Source organism: Carcharhinus amblyrhynchos, chromosome 2 (genome assembly GCF_965287045.1).
Source record: "Carcharhinus amblyrhynchos chromosome 2, sCarAmb.v2.hapA, whole genome shotgun sequence".
Lineage (NCBI taxonomy): Eukaryota > Metazoa > Chordata > Chondrichthyes > Carcharhiniformes > Carcharhinidae > Carcharhinus > Carcharhinus amblyrhynchos.
This window is the reverse complement of record NC_137325.1, coordinates 10817552-10835887: the sequence shown is the minus strand read 5'-3', so window position 1 is coordinate 10835887 and position 18336 is coordinate 10817552. Positions and strand designations below refer to the sequence as shown.

The 18336-nt window shown below is 43.6% G+C and overlaps 1 protein-coding gene across 5 annotated transcripts in view; it reads left to right on the top strand.

Annotated features, from left to right (window-relative positions):
• fars2 (phenylalanyl-tRNA synthetase 2, mitochondrial) overlaps window positions 1-15763 on the top strand; it is a 452664-nt gene extending 436901 nt beyond the window's left edge. For all 5 annotated transcript variants that reach the window (XM_080202025.1, XM_080202019.1, XM_080202043.1 and 2 more), the window contains one exon: window positions 14170-15763. In XM_080202025.1, the coding sequence (XP_080058151.1) occupies window positions 14170-14308 (139 nt within the window). In that variant the 3' untranslated portion in view covers window positions 14309-15763. The remainder of the gene's footprint in view (window positions 1-14169) is intronic.
• Window positions 15764-18336: the final 2573 nt, after the last annotated feature.

Genomic DNA, 18336 nt, shown 5'->3' with positions numbered 1-18336 from the left:
TCACTATTAAATCTTCTTAGTGACTAGGCTGCTGAAAGAAGTTGGAGTGGAGATACCAAAGGCTTTGGCCATAATTTCTTACTCCTCCACACTACTCACTGAGGCTGGGAAGGGCAGGAATGTACTCTAGGTGAGGGACTTCACTGTACCAGTAGCAGTGCTACTGAGTAAGCTGGCCAAGTACTAAAGGACACAGCCGCTAGACTGGATCTGTGGCAGGTGGTGAGGGAACCAAGAGGGAAAAACCAACTTGACCTCATCCCCACCAACCTATCTGTTGCAGATGCATCTGTCCATGGTAATATTGGTAGGAGCGACCACTGTACAGTCTTGATGAACACAGTAAGAAGTCTGACAACACCAGGTTTAAGTCCAACAGATTTATTTGATAGTAAATATTTGAGTTTACTATCAAATAAATCGGTTGGACTTAAACCCTGGTGTTGTCAGACTTCTTACTGTGTTTACCCCAGTTCAACGCCAGCATCTCCACATCAGTCTTGGTGAAGACAAAGTCCTGTTTGATTGGGGAGATTTTCCATCGTGCAGTGAGGAACTACTACCATGCCCAACAGCATATATTTTGAATAGATCTAACCATTCAAAGCTGGGCTATCACATGAACTGTGGTAGAATTGTATACAACCAAAATCTTTAACCTCATGTCCTGGCTTATTGCCCACTCAACCATCACCTTAGTTGATCAAGTTGACCCTGATCAACGAAGCTAGAGGATCATTCATGTTTCAAAGAAGAGCGCCAGAGTGCCTGCCTGGAGCAACACTGGGTATACCTAAAAATGAGGTGTTAACCTGATGAAACTACAACATAGGGCTACTTGCATGCCAAACAATGGAAGCAGCATGCAATAGACAGAGCTAAGTGATATTGCAACCAACAAATCAGATCTAGGCTCTAAAGTCTCACCACATCTAGTCATGAATGGTGGTGGACAATTAAACCACAGGAATAGGAGGCTTCACAAATATCCCCAACCTCAATAATAGAATAGCCCAACACATCAGTGAAAAAGTCAAAGCTGAAGGATTTGCAGCCATTATCAGGCAGAAGTGCCGAGTGAATGATCGATATTGGCCTTTCCTGGAGCTTCCTGCCATCACAGATGTCAGTTTTCGGCCAATTCAATTCACTCCAGTTGATCTAAAGAAATGGCTGTAGGTACTGGATAGTGTAAAGGCAATGGGCTGTGACAACATTCCAGCAATAGCACTGAAGACGTGGGCACCAGAATTATCTCACATCTTGTCAAGCTGTTCTAGTACAGCTACAATACTAGCATGTACTCGATAATACAGCCAATTGCCCACTTATTTCCTGTCCACAAAAAGGACAAATTCATCCCAAACCCCGTCAGTCTACTCTTGATCATCAGCAAAATGATTGAAAGATATCAACAGCAGTGCTATCAAGCAGCACTTACTCAGCAATAACCTGTTCATTGATGCTCAGTTTGTGTTCCTCCAGAACCACTTAGCTCATGACGCTTGGTCATTAACAACATCCTGGGGGCTACTAAAGACCAGAAATTGAGCTGGACCAGCCATATAAATACTGTGGTAACACAGCAAGTCAGAAGCTGGGAATTCTGCAGAGAATAACACCACCTGACTCCCCAAAGCTGTTCACCATCTACAAAGTACAAGGAGTGGAATGGAATACTCTTCATTTGCCTGGATGACTGCCATTCCAACAACACTTAAAAAGCTCAGCACCATTCAAGACAAAGCAGCCTGCTTGATTGGTATCCCATCCACTACCAAAAACATTCGTACCATCCATGGATGGTACAAATGTTTTTGGTGGTGGATGGGATGCCAACCAGTGTTCAGTAGAAGTGGCATCAAGGCTTCCTCCACAGTACCTTCCAAACCTGTGCCCTCTACCATCTAGAAGGACAAGGGCAGCAGATGCATGGGAACCATCTACATGTTCCCACTTACATATTCCTCCAAATCACACATGATCCTGACTTGGAAAGATATTGCCACCATTCCCTCATTGTTACTGGGTACTGGTACTCCCTTCCTAACCGCACTGTCGTTGTACCTGCATCACATGGACTGAACATAAGAACATAAGAACATAAGAAATAGGAGCAGGAGTAGGCCATCTAGCCCTTCGAGCCTGCCCCGCCATTCAATAAGATCATGGCTGATCTGTCGTGGCTCAGTTCCACTTTCCCGCCCTCTCCCCATAACCCTTAATCCCCTCTCTTATCAAGAACCCATCAACCTGCTTCTTAAAAATATTTAGCGAGGCAGCCTCCACCACTTCAACGGGCAGAGAATTCCAGAGATTCACCACCCTTTGAGTGAAGAAGTTCCTCCTCAACTCCGTTCTAAACCGCCTCCCCTTTATCTTGAGGCTGTGCCCCCTAGTCCTACTGTCTTTTTTGAGCGGGAAGAGTCTCTCCACCTCTATCCTATCCATCCCATTCATCATCTTATACGTCTCAATGAGATCTCCCCTCATTCTTCTAAACTCTAACGAGTACAAGCCTAGTTTATTCAGCCTCTCCTCATAGCTCAATCCCCTCAACTCCGGTATCAGCCTAGTAAACCTCCTCTGCACTCCCTCCAGGGCCAAAATATCCTTGCGCAGGTGCGGTGCCCAAAACTGCACACAGTACTCCAGCTGCGGCCTCACCAATGCCCTATACAGCTGCAGCAAGACCTCCCTACTTTTATATTCAATCCCCCTCGCTATGAAGGCCAGCATCCCATTCGCCTTCCTGACCACCTGCTGCACCTGCAAGCTGGGTTTTTGCGACTCATGCACAAGGACCCCGAGGTCCCTCTGCACCGTCGCCTGCTGCAGTTTTTCGCCACGTAAGTAATAGTCCTTCCTACCATTCTTCCTACCAAAGTGGACCACCTCACACTTGCCAACATTAAATTCCATTTGCCATTTCCTGGCCCATTCGCCCAGCCTATCTAGATCCTTCTGCAGACTCTCCACACCCTCCGCACAATTTGCCTTTCCCCCAATCTTGGTGTCATCAGCAAATTTCGACACCCTGCACTCGGTTCCCTCCTCCAGATCATCTATATAAATGGTAAATAGCTGAGGCCCCAGCACCGACCCCTGGGGCACTCCACTAGTCACCATCCGCCAATCCGAATAGCACCCATTGACCCCCACTCTCTGCCTCCTATTTGACAACCAATCCTCTATCCACGCTAACACCCTACCCCCAACTCCATGTCCCCTGACCTTCTGCAATAACCTCTTGTGAGGTACCTTGTCAAACGCCTTCTGAAAATCCAGAAAGACCACATCCACCGGCTCTCCTCTATCCACTGCCCTAGACACATCCTCATAGAACTCCAGTAAATTTGTCAGACACGACTTCCCTTTAATGAAACCGTGTTGCGTCTGCCCTATCAAGCAATTCCCTTCAAGATGCCTCGCAATTTCCTCCTTAATGACGGATTCCAACATTTTACCTACCACAGACGTTAAACTAACCGGCCTATAATTCCCTGCCTTTTGCCTGGCACCCTTCTTAAACAACGGCGTAACATTAGCCGTTTTCCAATCTTCCGGCACTTCCCCGGAATCCAGCGACGTCTGGAAAATAACCACCAAGGCATCCACTATAACCTCCGCCATTTCTTTCAGAACCCTCGGATGCATTCCATCCGGTCCTGGGGACTTGTCCACAATCAGCCCCTCCAGTCTGTCGAGCACCACCTCTCTAGTAACAGTAATGTCATTAAGACCCTCCAGTCCTACCACCTTTCCATCGCTAACACCCGGCAAATTATTCACGTCCTCCTCCGTGAAGACAGAAACAAAAAAGTTATTCAATACCTTAGCCATATCCCCATCCCCTACCACTAGGTCCCCTTTCTCATCCTCTAAAGGACCAACGTTCACCCTAGCCAGCCTCTTCCTTTTTATATATTTATAAAAACTCTTGCTATCCTTTTTTATATTAAGCGCTAGCCCAGCTTCATAGCTTCTCCTACCCTCCTTTATCAACTTCTTTGTCAATCTTTGTTGACATTTAAACCTTTCCCAATCCTCTTCTCGCCCACTACTCTTAGCTACTCTAAATTCCTCCGCTTTTAATTTAACACTTTCCTTCACCTCCTTCGTTATCCACGGCTTATTACCTCTCCTCCTACTGTCCTTTTTGACCATTGGAATAAATTTCTGCTGAGCACCAAGAAAGATCTCCTTAAAGATCCTCCACTGCTCCTCAGCAGACCTACCTTCCAACGCGCTCCCCCAGTCCACATTCGCCAATTCTTCTCTCATCCTACCATACTCCCCTCTATTCAAACAAAGGACGCGTGTCCGGGAACCCACTTTCTCCTCCTCCATCTGCAACAGAAACTCCACCATGCAATGATCACTCTCTCCAAGAGGATCCTTCACCGCAAGGTCCCTAATTCTACCCGCCTCATTACATAGCACCAGATCCAAGATAGCTCGCTCCCTCGTCGGCTCCAACACACACTGTTCAAGGAAATTATCCCGGCAGCATTCCAAGAACTCCTCCTCGAGCCCACCTCGTCCAACATGGGTCGACCAATCAATATGCAGATTGAAATCTCCCATAACTACTGCCGTCCCATTCCTGCACGCCGCACTTATTTGCGCGTTAACAGCCCGCCCCACCTCCAGATCATTATTTGGGGGCCTATAGACGACACCCACCAGCGTCTTCCTCCCTTTGCTGTTCCTAATCTCCACCCACAACGATTCCACTTTCTGCTCTTTGGCTCCGATATCATCCCTTGCTACCACCTTGATACTATCCTTAATCAGCAGAGCTACGCCACCCCCTCTTTCCTCCTGCCTATCCTTCCTAAACACTTGATAGCCCTGTACATTCATCTCCCAGTCCCTGTCACCTTGCAGCCACGTCTCTGTAATGGCCACCAGATCGTATCCATTTGTGTCGATCTGCGCCACCAGCTCATCCACTTTATTCCGAATGCTTCGTGCATTCAGATAAAGCACTTTCATCCCAGCCTTCACCTGGACCCTATTTGCCGTAACGCCACCAATTGGGACATCCTCGGCCTCTTCCCTTACCTGTACCCTATCCTTAACTTTAGACCTCGTAGCGTCACCTACCCTCGCACCCTCCCCCCCCCTAATTAGTTTAAAGCCCTGTCTACAGTCCTGTTTACTCGATTCGCCAACACTCTGGTCCCAGCACGGTTCAGACCAACCCCATCCCGCCCGAACAAGTCCCACCTACCCCAATACTGGTGCCAATGCCCCATAAATTTGAACCCAATCCTCCCACACCAATCCCTGAGCCACCCATTGCCAATTCAGGAAGGCAGCTCACCATCACATGGACAATTAGGGATGGCAACAGATGCATGAGCAAAAACTAAACATATTCATTTATAACACACATTGAAAGAAACTAAAATATTTAGTACTGTTTTCAGTTTGTCAAAACTACTATTGCAGACTCTCAAAGATTACATGGAGAACATGAGTAATTATTTTTCCTATATGATGCCAGGAGCAATACAAGCTGCTTACAATTTTACTACATATCATGGATTGACAAGTATTGACTCTGTTTAAAATCACTACTGCTGATTTTTTTTCCCAGTTAAGCATTTTTTTAAAAAGGCAATACAAACTAAAAGGTGCAGGAACAGGAAGATTTGGGAGCATATGTACATAAATTGTTGAGGTGACAGGTTGATACAGGATTCTAGGCTTTATAAATTAAGGCATAGAATACAAAAGCAAAGAAGTCATGATGAACTTTTAAGAAACACTGGTTCTGCCACAACTGGAGTATTGGACTAAATTTTACAGTCCCTTGTAGCATGTGCTTTCAGCCAGGGGAGGCCTATGACAGGTAACTAGCTCACCGCCTTCCAACCCATCCCCAATCCCCTCAAAACAGTAAGTGGGCAGGCACCACAATCGCTAACCCATCTGACATTTGTTCTCAAATGATTAAAGAGCAATTCAGGTTGATAACAAGCCATTTGACCCGAACATTACACTGTCCAAGCCATGATACACATGCCCTGGCAGACATCAGGCGAGAGTTGGCAGACCTTTTTTAACCCACCAAGTTAAAAGGAGAGAAGGGAGGGAGGCTGTGTCCTTTGGGGGTGCCCTGTGCACATCCAGAGCACCCCTCCTCTCTCCCAAGATGATATCCCCGCTTTTGTGCTCTGCGGGTTGACCTCCAAAAACCCATCCCACTAGCTCCCTCATCCCCTCCTGAGTGTGCCTAATTCCTCCTTGCTCTAAAAACCTGGGATTTATTGTGGTCTGGGATCTGTTGCTCTTCTTTAAGGGGCCTGCTTGCCCAGCTTGTTACAGTAGTGGGACTTTTTTTTTCAAATCCGTTGGTTCGAAGCTGACTTTTGTCATGGTAAGAGGGTGGCTGGATAGGAGCAAAGCTTAAGAATGTTTTGTAATGAAAATTAATTTTAACAATGGAGAGACTTGAAGTTGTCGCATATTTAAGTTACTTTCTTATATCTGTGTTAGAGCTGTGGAATAAAACTGCTGTTTCTATGTTTGGGGCAGCATGGTGGCACAGTGGTTCGCACTGCTGCCTCACAGTGCCAGAGACCCAGGTTCAATTCCCGGCTTGGGTCACTGTCTGTGCGGAGTATGCATGTTCTCCCCGTGTCTGCATGGGTTTTCTCCACGTGCTCCAGTTCCCTTCCACAGTCCAAAAGATGTGTTGGTTATTGCATTGGCCATGCTAAATTCTCCCTCAATATACCCGAACAGACGCCAGAGTATGTCGACTCGGGGATTTTCATAGTAACTTCATTGCAGTGTTAATGTAAGCCAACTTGTGACTAATAAATAAACTTCTACTTTTACATTTGTTGGGAAATTATTTTGTAGGATTTTGCGGCAGAGACTAATTGTGATAAAAGGGAAAAATAGCAATGTTGGAAATGTGCAATGGGAAAATTCCCGGGGCATCTTTCTCTTTCTTTCTTCTGATTGATCTGCAATGTATTCCCAGCTTTTGTTTTGTTTTTGATGTGGATTTCATTAGTACTCAACTGCATTGATATCTCAGATCCTCCCTCTTCGTCCCAATTTCTGGCTCTAGGCTAGAGAGGCTGATCCAAAACATGGTTCACAAATGGAACTACATGTTGTTGATTTCCAAAAGGAAATCAACAACATGTAGTTTTGTGAATAGTTTCATGGGTAGAATTGTTTACTAAAGTGCCAGTTATTGGTAATCTTATATGGCGTTTACTGTGTGTAATAGCATGGGACAAAATTTGTTTTTTAAACTACTCATTTTGAACACTTTAGGCGATAGTTTTAATGTAGCATGGCTGACATCCTTTTTCACATTTAAGTTTTCAAAATGTTGGCATGGCTGATTGCTGAGAGAACAAGCAGATAATGATGCAGCGAGGCAGACAAGGCATCTGGGTCCTAAAGGAACAGGTCAACCAATAGTGTATCTACTCAACCAATCAAATTGAAAATTGTGAAATTAACATTGTAAAGGGCGAAAAGAAATGTGGGCAAGATTGAGTGGCCCTGTTCCCCATGGGCACAAATCCCATTATGGTCGCTAAATCTTGCGAGAGGGCATAATGGGATTCTCGGTTTGAAACGGGGGCAGAATGGCAGAACCCAATGACAGTGCAGGAGGAGGGGGAGTTGCCCCAAAGCTTATGGAGATAGTCCTCCATGTCCATGGGGAGATGGTTGGGACTTATTTTAAATGCCCACCTGGGTGCCCTTCAAAGATAGCACCCTGATCTCTGTGGCGCTGGCCTGCTGGCTCTATCAGGCTTTATCCCACTGTAATGATGCCTCCACATCTTCTCTGCACTCTGCTGCACTTCTGGAGAGAAACCAGCTGGGGATTTTCAGTCAGAGCCTGACGTTCTGGCAAATTTTGGAAAACTTTGCTCTGTAAGTTCGAGTGTAAGTTCAATGTCAAAACAGGTACAGAAAGAAATGGAGAATGAAAGAAAAATTGAATTTAAAGAGTGAGAGAATAAAATGAGACAAAAGGCAAAGGCTTTTTTGCATTTGACATTTTTAGAACTCTGACAATTAAAGCCTGACCGAGACTCCCCATCTGTAGTTGTTAAATTTCAGTGCCAAAGTTGTTAATTGGCAATAATTAAGATTTATCACATCATTTAAAAGACGACTTAGACTGAAATGAACAAGATTTAATTTCTGTGTCAAGTTTAGTTGTTTCTGCTGCCCAAGTGCAGCACTTTCATGGTGTTCAATACATTTCAGTGATATGGCAGACAAGGAAATGGCACTCACCTAAATCTAATAACAGCACACCAAGGACAGGACTAGGGGTCTCAGTCTAAGAATATCCATTACGAGGGAGGAAATGTTAGGGTTTCTAGGCAGCATAAAAACTGATAAAACTCCAGGGCCTGATGGCATTTATCCCAGGCTGCTGAGGGAGGTGAGAGATGAAATTGCTGGGCCTCTGACGCAAATCTTTGTCATTGGGCAGATAAATGGCAGATGGAATTTAATCCTGATAAATGCGAGGTGATGCATTTTGGAAGGAATAATGTGGAGGGGAGTTACATGATAAAGGGTAGACCTATTAAGAGTATAGAAATGCAGAGGGACCTGGGAGTGCAAGTGCACAAGTCTTTGAAGGTGGCAACACAGGTGGAGAAGGTTGCGAAGAAAGCTTATGGTATGCTAGCCTTTATAGGAAGGGGTATAGAGTACAAGGGCTGGCGTCTAATGCTACAGTTGTACAGAACGTTGGTTAGACTGCATTTGGAGTACTGCATCCAGTTATGGTCACCTTACTACCAGAAGGACGTGGAGACCCTAGAGAGAGTGCAGAGGAGGTTTACCAGGATGCTGCCTGGTATGGAAGGACTGGATTATGAGGAAAGATTGGGTAAATTGGGGCTCTTTTCCTTAGAAAGACGGAGATTGAGGGGGGATCTAATAAAGGTGTATAAAATAATGAAGGGTATAGATAGAATAAACATAAGAACATAAGAAATAGCAGGAGTAGGCCATCTAGCCCTTCGAGCCTGCCCCGCCATTCAGTAAGATCATGGCTGATCTGTCGCTGCTCAGTTCCACTTTCCCGCCCTCTCCCCATAACCCTTAATCCCCTCTCTTATCAAAAACCCATCAACCCGCGTCTTAAAAATAGTTAGCGAGGCAGCCTCCACCACTTCAACGGGCAGAGAATTCCAGAGATTCACCACCCTTTGAGTGAAGAAGTTCCTCCTCAACTCCGTTCTAAACCGCCCCCCCTTTATCTTGAGGCTGTGCCCCCTAGTCCTACTGTCTTTTTTGAGCGGGAAGAGTCTCTCCACCTCTATCCTATCCATCCCATTCATCATCTTATACGTCTCAATGAGATCTCCCCTCATTCTTCTAAACTCTAACGAGTACAAGCCCAGTTTATTCAGCCTCTCCTCATAGCTCAACCCCCTCAACTCCGGTATCAGCCTAGTAAACCTCCTCTGCACTCCCTCCAAGGCCAAAATATCTTTGCGCAGGTGCGACGCCCAAAACTGCACACAGTACTCCAGCTGCGGCCTCACCAATGCCCTATACAGCTGCAGCAAGACCTCCCTACTTTTATATTCAATCCCCCTCGCTATGAAGGCCAGCATCCCATTCGCCTTCCTGACCACCTGCTGCACCTGCAAGCTGGGTTTTTGCGACTCATGCACAAGGACCCCGAGGTCCCTCTGCACCGGAGACAAATATCACGAGGGGCCACGGGCTTAAGGTGAGGGGGGAGAGGTATAATTTGGATGCTAGAGGGAGGTTTTTCACACAGAGGGTCGTCGGGGTATGGAATGCACTGCCAAGTAAGGTGGTGGAGGCAGGCATGCTAGACTTGTTTAAGGTTTACTTAGATAGACACATGAGCGAAATAGGGATGGGGGGTTATAGAAGACTGTTTTAAATAAGGATCAGAGCCTCGGGACGTTCCTGGAAATCAACTGTTACATATGTTGATGTTTTTCTCTTTTACTCTGCAGGTGCATCGGTCCACCTTGTTGTCTAACGAGGGGCATGCACACGGTGGGTCGTGCGTGGGCTGCTCTTGAAAGTTCGAGAGTAGCCTAGTACTTTGCGTTGTTTGTGTATGCTTAAAATTGGACCAGCAGATGGGCACCACAACAGCTCAGTGACTATCACTGTTTGCTGTGCAGATACATGGATTTGGGCAAGTGTCTGTGGGAGTTTGCATGGGTTTCCTCCAGGTGCTCCGGTTTCCTCCCACACCCCAAAGATGTGCTCTTAGGCTAATTGGTGTAACAAATTGTCCCTAAATTATTCTCCCCTTAATCTGGTTTCCAATGGGGGTACCATAAGCATAGACATGGGTCAAGGATGGAGGAGGAAAAACACATTGTTAGGATGGCGGCGCAGGCTCGTTGGGCTGAAGGGCCTGTTTCCCATGCTGTGTTGTTCTTTGTTCTTTGCTCTTTGTTCTAATAAGGGGTAAGCCATTCAGGACTGAGATGAGGAAGAACTTCTTCACTCAGAGTTCTGAACCTGTGGGATTCTCTACCACAAAAAGCTGTGGGGGCCACTTTGTTAGATAACAATATTTTTTGTTGTATGCTAATAAATGTGACAATATTAAATCAAATCAGATGTTCAAGAGGAAGCTGGATGTGGCCCCTGTGGCTAAAGGATCAAGGTATATGGAGAGAAAGCGGGAGTAGCAGACTGAAAGTGCATGATCAGCAGTGATCACCTTGAATGGTGATGCAGGCTCGAAGGGCCAAATAGCCTACTCCTGCACCTATTTTCTATGTTTCTACATTATCTTTTGGATTTCCTGCAGTCTGTGTCTGAAGTTGCTTTATTATTTGCATATAAATAACAACAAACATCTTTACCCTGTTACTGGGTAACAAAATTTAATAACATTAATGTATACTTTTCAAGCTTGTTAGCATACTCTTGTTCTTAATTCTTTAGTTCATTTTCTTGCTACTATAGAGCAGGCAGGTAACCTCTTCTTCATGAGGTATATAGTACTTCATAGCTTGAACTACTTCCTCCACTCTGTGCAGTCTTTTATTTTGGTGCTGTTTGGCTAAGTGTCAGGACATAACTTGTGAACGTAACAAGTGGAATGGATGAGAGTGTGGCGCACTTGAATTTTCAGAAAGCATTTGATAAAGTCCCACATAAGAGGTTTGTGTGGAAAATTAAAGCACATGAGATTAGGAGGAATATATTTGGCATGGATTGAGAATTGGATAGCAGGCATGAAACAGAGAATAGGAATAAATAGCCAGAACTCTATCACCTCACTCATCACGGAATCGGCATGGGCGAGGGTCCGACAGAAGAAATCTCCGTTGACCTCGGATGGGAATTTCTGGTCTCGCCTAACTGAGGCTATAAAATCCTGCCCAATGGATCTTTTCAAAGTGGCAGGTTATGACAAGTGGGGTCCCATAGGAATTAATGCTCGGGCCCCAGCTATCCACAATTTATATCAATGATTTGGATGAGGGAACTAAATGTAATATTTTCAAGTTTGATGCAACACAAAACTTGATGGGAATGTAAGTGATGAGGAGGATGTTAAGAGGCTTTGAGGTAATTTAGACAAGTTGAGTGATAGGGTAAATACATGGCAGATGCAGTAAAATGTGGATAAAAGTGAAGCTATCCACTTCAGTCAGAGAAACAATGACAGAGTATTACTTAAATTGTGAAATATTGGGAAGTGTTAATGCACAAAGGGACCCAGGTGCCTTGTACACCAGTCACTGAAAGCAAGCATATGGTGCGTATTGGTGCAGCACGCAATTAGGAAGACAAGTGGTAAACTGGTCCTCACTGTAAGAGGTCTTGAGAACAGGAACAAGGATGTCTTGTTGAAGCTGTATAGGGCCTTGATGAAACCACACTTGAAATATTCTGTACAGTTTTGGTCTGCTTAACTAAAAAATTATATATTTGCCATAGAGTGTAGACTGATTCCTGAGATGCAGGATTGTCATATGAGGAGAGATTAACTTGACTGGGCTTGTATTCACTGGAATTTAGAAGAATATATGGTGATCTCACTGAATCATATAGAATTCTGACTGTCAGGGCTGGACATACTAGATGCAGCGATGTTCCTTCCATGGGCCGGGGGCCTAGAACAAGGGGTTACAGATTCAGGATACAGAGTAGACCATTTAGGACTGAGATGAGGAGTAACTCAGAGGCTGGTGAACCTGTGGAATTCATGACCACAAATGGCTGTGGAGGCCAAGTCACTCAAGAATGAAATACCTTTCTAGACTCTAAAGTCATCAAGGCGTATGGGGAGAGTTTGGGAGTATGACATTGAGATAGAGGATCAGCCATGGTCATATTGAATGACAGAGCAAGCTCGAAGGGCTGAATGGCCTGGCTGCCACTCCTATTTTCCATGTTTCTACGTTTTGTTCCAGTGGTTATTGCAACATAACAAAAGTAACAGTATATTCTGGACTTATCTTGAACCACCTAATAATGAATAGAAAACACATTATTCCTGTCTTTCCTTTTTGCAATAAAACTAGGTAGTCAGATTACTGATAACCTAATGAAGTTAGTAGCACTAGATCAGTTTCTGACTCATCTATTTTCAGTTTGCAAGATGCCAGTAATACTCACCTAGCCATATATATTAAATAACCATCATATGATAAAATATTTCAGATCCCTTAATGACTGAGTGGGTAAATAAACCAGGAAGGTTTAGGCTTAATTGAACAACTGTGATGGTTCGATGACCAGAGGACCAAATCATGTCTAATCGCGTTCAGATACCTACCATATTCAACTTGGTCTGTATTTAAAGAGAGTTTGTTAGTCAGCTCTGCAACTTCCTTTCCAATTGTATTTGGGAAGTGGGTAATGATAGCAAGACCACATTTATTGTCACCTTCCTCACTGTCTTGCAAAAGTGATAGTATGCATTCATCTTGAACCATTGCACTTAAGAAACAAAGCTTGCTTTTTATTAAACCCTTTCCTAATGTTGCAGGCAGAGATGAGCACTGTTAGAGGCTTGAAAGCTAGAACTCACGCAGCCATGTGATCTAAACCACACAAACCAAAATAATCGAATATAAAAAGGTTTGCAATATTCAAATGCCAGCATTTGGGTTTGTTGCCCTCAGCCAAAGCAGCAGTGGAGAACTACTATTAGACCTGATGTACTTGAGCAGAAAAGGTAAAAGATTAATCATGCTTTCTCTTTTTGATAGCTATCTATATAAAGGTAGATCACTGTTCCTGTGAGTAACGTGATGTCAAGTGAGGACAAAATCTGGTTCAGCTGTGAACTGGCTCCAGTTAAACAACAGGAGTAACCTTTTTCAGTACTGAGAAAGGAATAAAAAGATAATTGAGAAAGAAAGGAAAATGACTTGATTCAATTTTCATCATTGAATGCGCAATGCTCTCAGTATGGAATAAACTGTGGTCAAGTTAATATTAAAAAGCACAGTGGCTAGCATTGTTGCCTCATAGCACCATTCCGGTCTTGGGTAACTGTCTGTGTGGAGTTTGCACATTCTTCTGGTGTCTATGTGGGTTTCCTCTGGGTGCCCCGGTTTCCTCCCATAGTCCAAAGATGTGCAGGTTAAGTTGATTGGCTATGCTAAAATTGTCCCTTTAGTGTCAGGGGAATTGGGAGGGAAAATATGTAGGATTACAGGAATAGGGCCTGGGTGGGATTGTGGTCGATGCAGACTTGATGGGCCAATTGGCTTCCTTTTGACTGTAGGCATTCTATGATTCTATGAAAAAGTGGTGATCTGTGGCTTTATGATTCAAGTGGTTGAAATTTCTATGCTAAAATAGGTTAGCAAATTGTTCAAATATTTCGTTCAGGAATTTGACACAAATGAATTAACAAGTATGCTAAAAATAGACTACAGATTCAAAGAGCAAGTGCAGATGGATAATAAATCGGCCTTTGCAAAGTTAATTTCTGAGAACTGTGCCTACTTGGCAGGTCCATTTTCACAGCGAAGAAGAGAAAAAAAAGTAGATGATTGGAATAATTAATCAGTTTCTAGCAGAATTGTGTAAGGTTCACATGACCAGACTGGAAACAAAATCAACCCCATATATTTGTGTGTCATGTGTGAGCAGCCTGCATTTCAGAGCTGATGAACTGATGGTTATTTCTCTGTCTAGGACTGCAAAGGTCAGCCACTGCTACAGGATTACTTACCGCCACATGGAAAGAACATTAACCCAGGAAGAGGTACGCACCATTCATCGAGCAATTGAAAAAATGACCGTGGAGAAGATGGGAGTCGAAGGCAGATTTTAACTTTCCAGAAATAATGAATTTTTCTGGTTTTTGCTGAAGTCTGACGGTCAGTTTTTGTCGTGCTCAACAAATGGCGAAATACAAATGGAGTTGCAATTAAGGCTGGAATTTGATTTCAGTAAAGCTCAGCATTTTGGATGAATATGTCTGTTTTTTTTGTGTGTGTTTTCTGCAGAGATGAGTCTTCATTTGTAAAACAGAATGGTTTTTCTTTGGGTTTTACTCCTCGGTCCGTGTTAATTGGCTCCCACGAGCTAACCTGCTTCAGGGAGGTACCCAACGTGGCATTCATTCATCAGTCCAAATTAGGCTTCTATTGACACCGTTTTCACATCTAGCAAGTTGAAAGCAGCTTTCCTGATACAGAAAGAATCAGAAATATTTGCTTGTGTGTGCAATAAATTATTGCAATAATCACTGCAGGGAAAAATAAAACACAAATACATCAATGTGATCTAACGATTCAAGTAGCATCACTTGCACCTTAAAGAACATTTCACATTAGGTGGATTCTGATGTTAGTTCCTTTTTTGGATAGATTTGATTTTATTGCTGTCTAGATAATAAGAAACTAAATACAACTTTTTATGCAATTGCACGATCATCTTAAGCAGTTCAAAACCTATGAAATGCTGAACCATATTTACTAAATGGACAACTCAAACCTGAACATTTTACTCAAGATGAATGTAGCATCCCTTAATTTCTGCCAATCACCTGCCACAACTCTGGTGAGAGATCGGCATAAAATCTGGAGAAGCAATATAAAAATTGACCAATTCATCCATTTCTCTGGGGATTCCATTGTTCTCTACAGACATTACAGCATGCAATTGTGAGAACCCACTGGAAATTGAACTGCACTTGCCAGTTGACAGCGCTCTTACCTCTGAGTCCCAAGCTTCCAGGTTCAAATCCTGCTCCAGGATTTGAGTACAAAAATCAGTGCAGTGCTGAGGGAGTGCTGTTGTTGCATGAGGTGTTACATCAAATTCTTTTCTGCCTGTTTGGGTGATTGTTGAAGATCTCATGGCATTATTTTGAAGATGATGACAGGAGTTATCCCTTCCAATTAACAGAAAGAGTGATTACCTGGCCATTACCAGATCGCTGTTTGTGAGAGCTTAATGTATGTTAGTTAGCTGCTGTGTTTTCTAAATTATAAACAGTGACTACACTGCAAAAGGACTTGATTGACTGTAAAGCGTTTTTAGACTTCCAGTGGTCGTAAAAGGCGCTATGCAAATTCAAGTCCATTTTTATTTTACTTCAACTTTTGGGTTCTTGAAAAGGCTACTATTACAGGGCCAACTACCATGCTGATTAGAAAATATTCCGCCAAGAAAATGGATAACCAGTGGAAAGATTATTATGCTGCTGCAGTTTCTTCCAAGTACTTCCAGATGTACTTGCTGAAGGACTTTATCTCAATTGCATCAGGAGTAAATGCAACATTCCGACTCCCTATTGAGTGATTAATAATGAATATCCCAAAATTAGAGAGATACGCAAATCTCAAGTTTATTTTTGTCTGTTATGGGAGTTTAATTTGGTACTAAGTTGAGCATATGCTTTATTTTCCCCTTGGAGCCTATAAAATCCTTTGAGCTTCAGTTGTACACCTGGAAAATTGCCATTGGCATTTTGACCGCATAAAAGCTGAGCAAGTTGTCTACTGCATTCATTTAGCAGGATGACCGTACACTCTTCAGGTTGCATCCCAAATGACTCCCCAGATCTGTGGGAGAATTATTCTCTTCCTAAGGTCCCCGCTGGCCCAGCCACACACATCTCTGGTGAAACATAGGTGGGAGAAAGCTTGGAGGAATAAAAATGTATGAAATTGGTGCAGGAATAGGCCATATGGCCCCTCCAGTCTTTTTTGCCATTCAATTAGGTAATGGTTGGCTTGATTATGGCCTTAACTCCACTGTCTTGCCTGCCACCATAACCTTTGACACCCTCGTAGATCACAAATCTGTTTAACTAGACTTGACTATGACCCAGCCTGCACTGCTCTCAGTGTACAGAATTCCAAAGCTTCAAAATCTACAGAGAGAAGTAATTCCTCCTCATCTTAAAAGGAGACTGCTCCCTAGTCCTCAAGGGGAAAATTCTTCTCCATGTCTATTGTGTCAAGCCCTCTCCAAATTCTCTATACTTCAATAAGATCACCTCTTATTCTTCTAAAACACCAAAGAAATATAGGCCCAATCTGCTCAACCTTTCCTCATATCACAACTCCTTCACACCAAGGCATCACTGAACTGCCTCCAACACAAGTATAACCCTCCCTAAATAAGGAGCTCAAAACTGTACACAGTACTTTAGGTGTGATCCCAGCAATGCCCTGGACAGCTGTAGCAAAACTGGTCCATTTTTATACACCATCCCACTTGTAATAAAGGCTAACATTTCATTTGCCTTTCTAATTATTTGCTGTACCTTGTTTTTATTCATTCATAGGACATGGGTATCACTGGCGGGCCAACATTTCTTGCCCAGCCTAGTTGCCCAAGGGCAGTTGAGAGTCAACCACATTGCTGTGGCTCTCGAGTCACATGTAGGCCAGACCAGGTAAGGACAACAGATTTCCTTTCCTAAAGGATATTAGTGAACCAGATGATTTTTTCCAACAATTGGCAATGATTTCATGGTCATCAGTAGATTCTTACTTCCAGATTTTTTTTTATTGAATTCAAATTCCACCATCTGCCCTGGTGGGATTTGAACTGGGACCCCCAGAACGTTACCTGAGGTTCTGGATTAATAGTCTAGCGATAATACCACTAGACCATCACATCCCCCTGCTTCCATCTTTTTGTGATTCATGTATAAGGGCACCCAGAAGCATTTGCACTGCAATATTTTGCCATCTTTCTCCATTTAAAAAAAAATTCTGCATTTCTATCGTTCTTACCAAAATGGGCAACCTGATATTTTCCAATATTATACTCCATCTGCCAAATTTTTGCCCACTCACTTAACCTATTGCTTTGCAGACTCTTGGGGTGGCCAATTAATGCACAAGGGCTTTAACCCACTGTTGTTCCAATATAAATGGAGCAGGAGAGGCCTGGGCCCAACATGCAGCCAGGTAGATTTTTAACCATGTGAGCTGCTGGTCAGTGAAAAGGAGGGTGCCTTAGATTGATTAACAGCTCTGAGAGGAGGTAATTCCTCATGGAGGCAGAGCAAAGTTCTGCCTCAAACTAATTAAAGGGTCATTGTCCAAAGAATTAGCACGGTGTAAGCCAGCTAAGCAGAGATAGACTAACCCCCAAATTTACTATCAAATAAATCGGTTGGACTAAAACCTGGTGTTGTCAGACTTTATCCTGATAGTCAGCCAAAGCTTTCTTCTTCTGGAGTTCTCTGCCTGAAGGCATGTCTGACCCATTGCACCACAACCACCCACACAGATAGGGCAAAGAGACAGGTCTTAAATCCACCCCAGCCAGAACATAGTTTGAAGTCCATACTGTTGACACCACTCTGACCCACACAGACTGTGCAGCCAACTGGCCCCCGAACAAGTCTGAGTTGATGTGGCAGTATACACCTTTACATGCACATTGTAGTGTGGAGCAATGGATAGTGATGTTGGATGCTCCAATTTCTTTCCATCACATGGCTGACCAGGAATCTCTCCTGCTCTTACTGACTGCCATTAGCATGTGTTGGTTGGATTTACAAGTTCATTCTTAGGCTAAACAAAACCATGTTATGAATGCAACTCCCTGGAGTAGGCCTTGAAACAAAAGCTTCTGGCTCAGAGGTAAGGACACCACTCATGGCATCACAAGACCTGCAGCCATTTTTTATCCATACTAATATATTACCTTAAAAACATGAGCTCTTGTGTATTACCTTTTTGTGGCACCTTATTAAATGCCTTTTGGAAATTCCAATGCAGAACATCTACAAGTTCTCCTTTATCCACTCTGCTGGTTATATCCTCAAAGAATTGTAATAAATGTGTCAAACATAATTTGCCTTTCATAAATCCATGAAGAGGCTGCTTGATT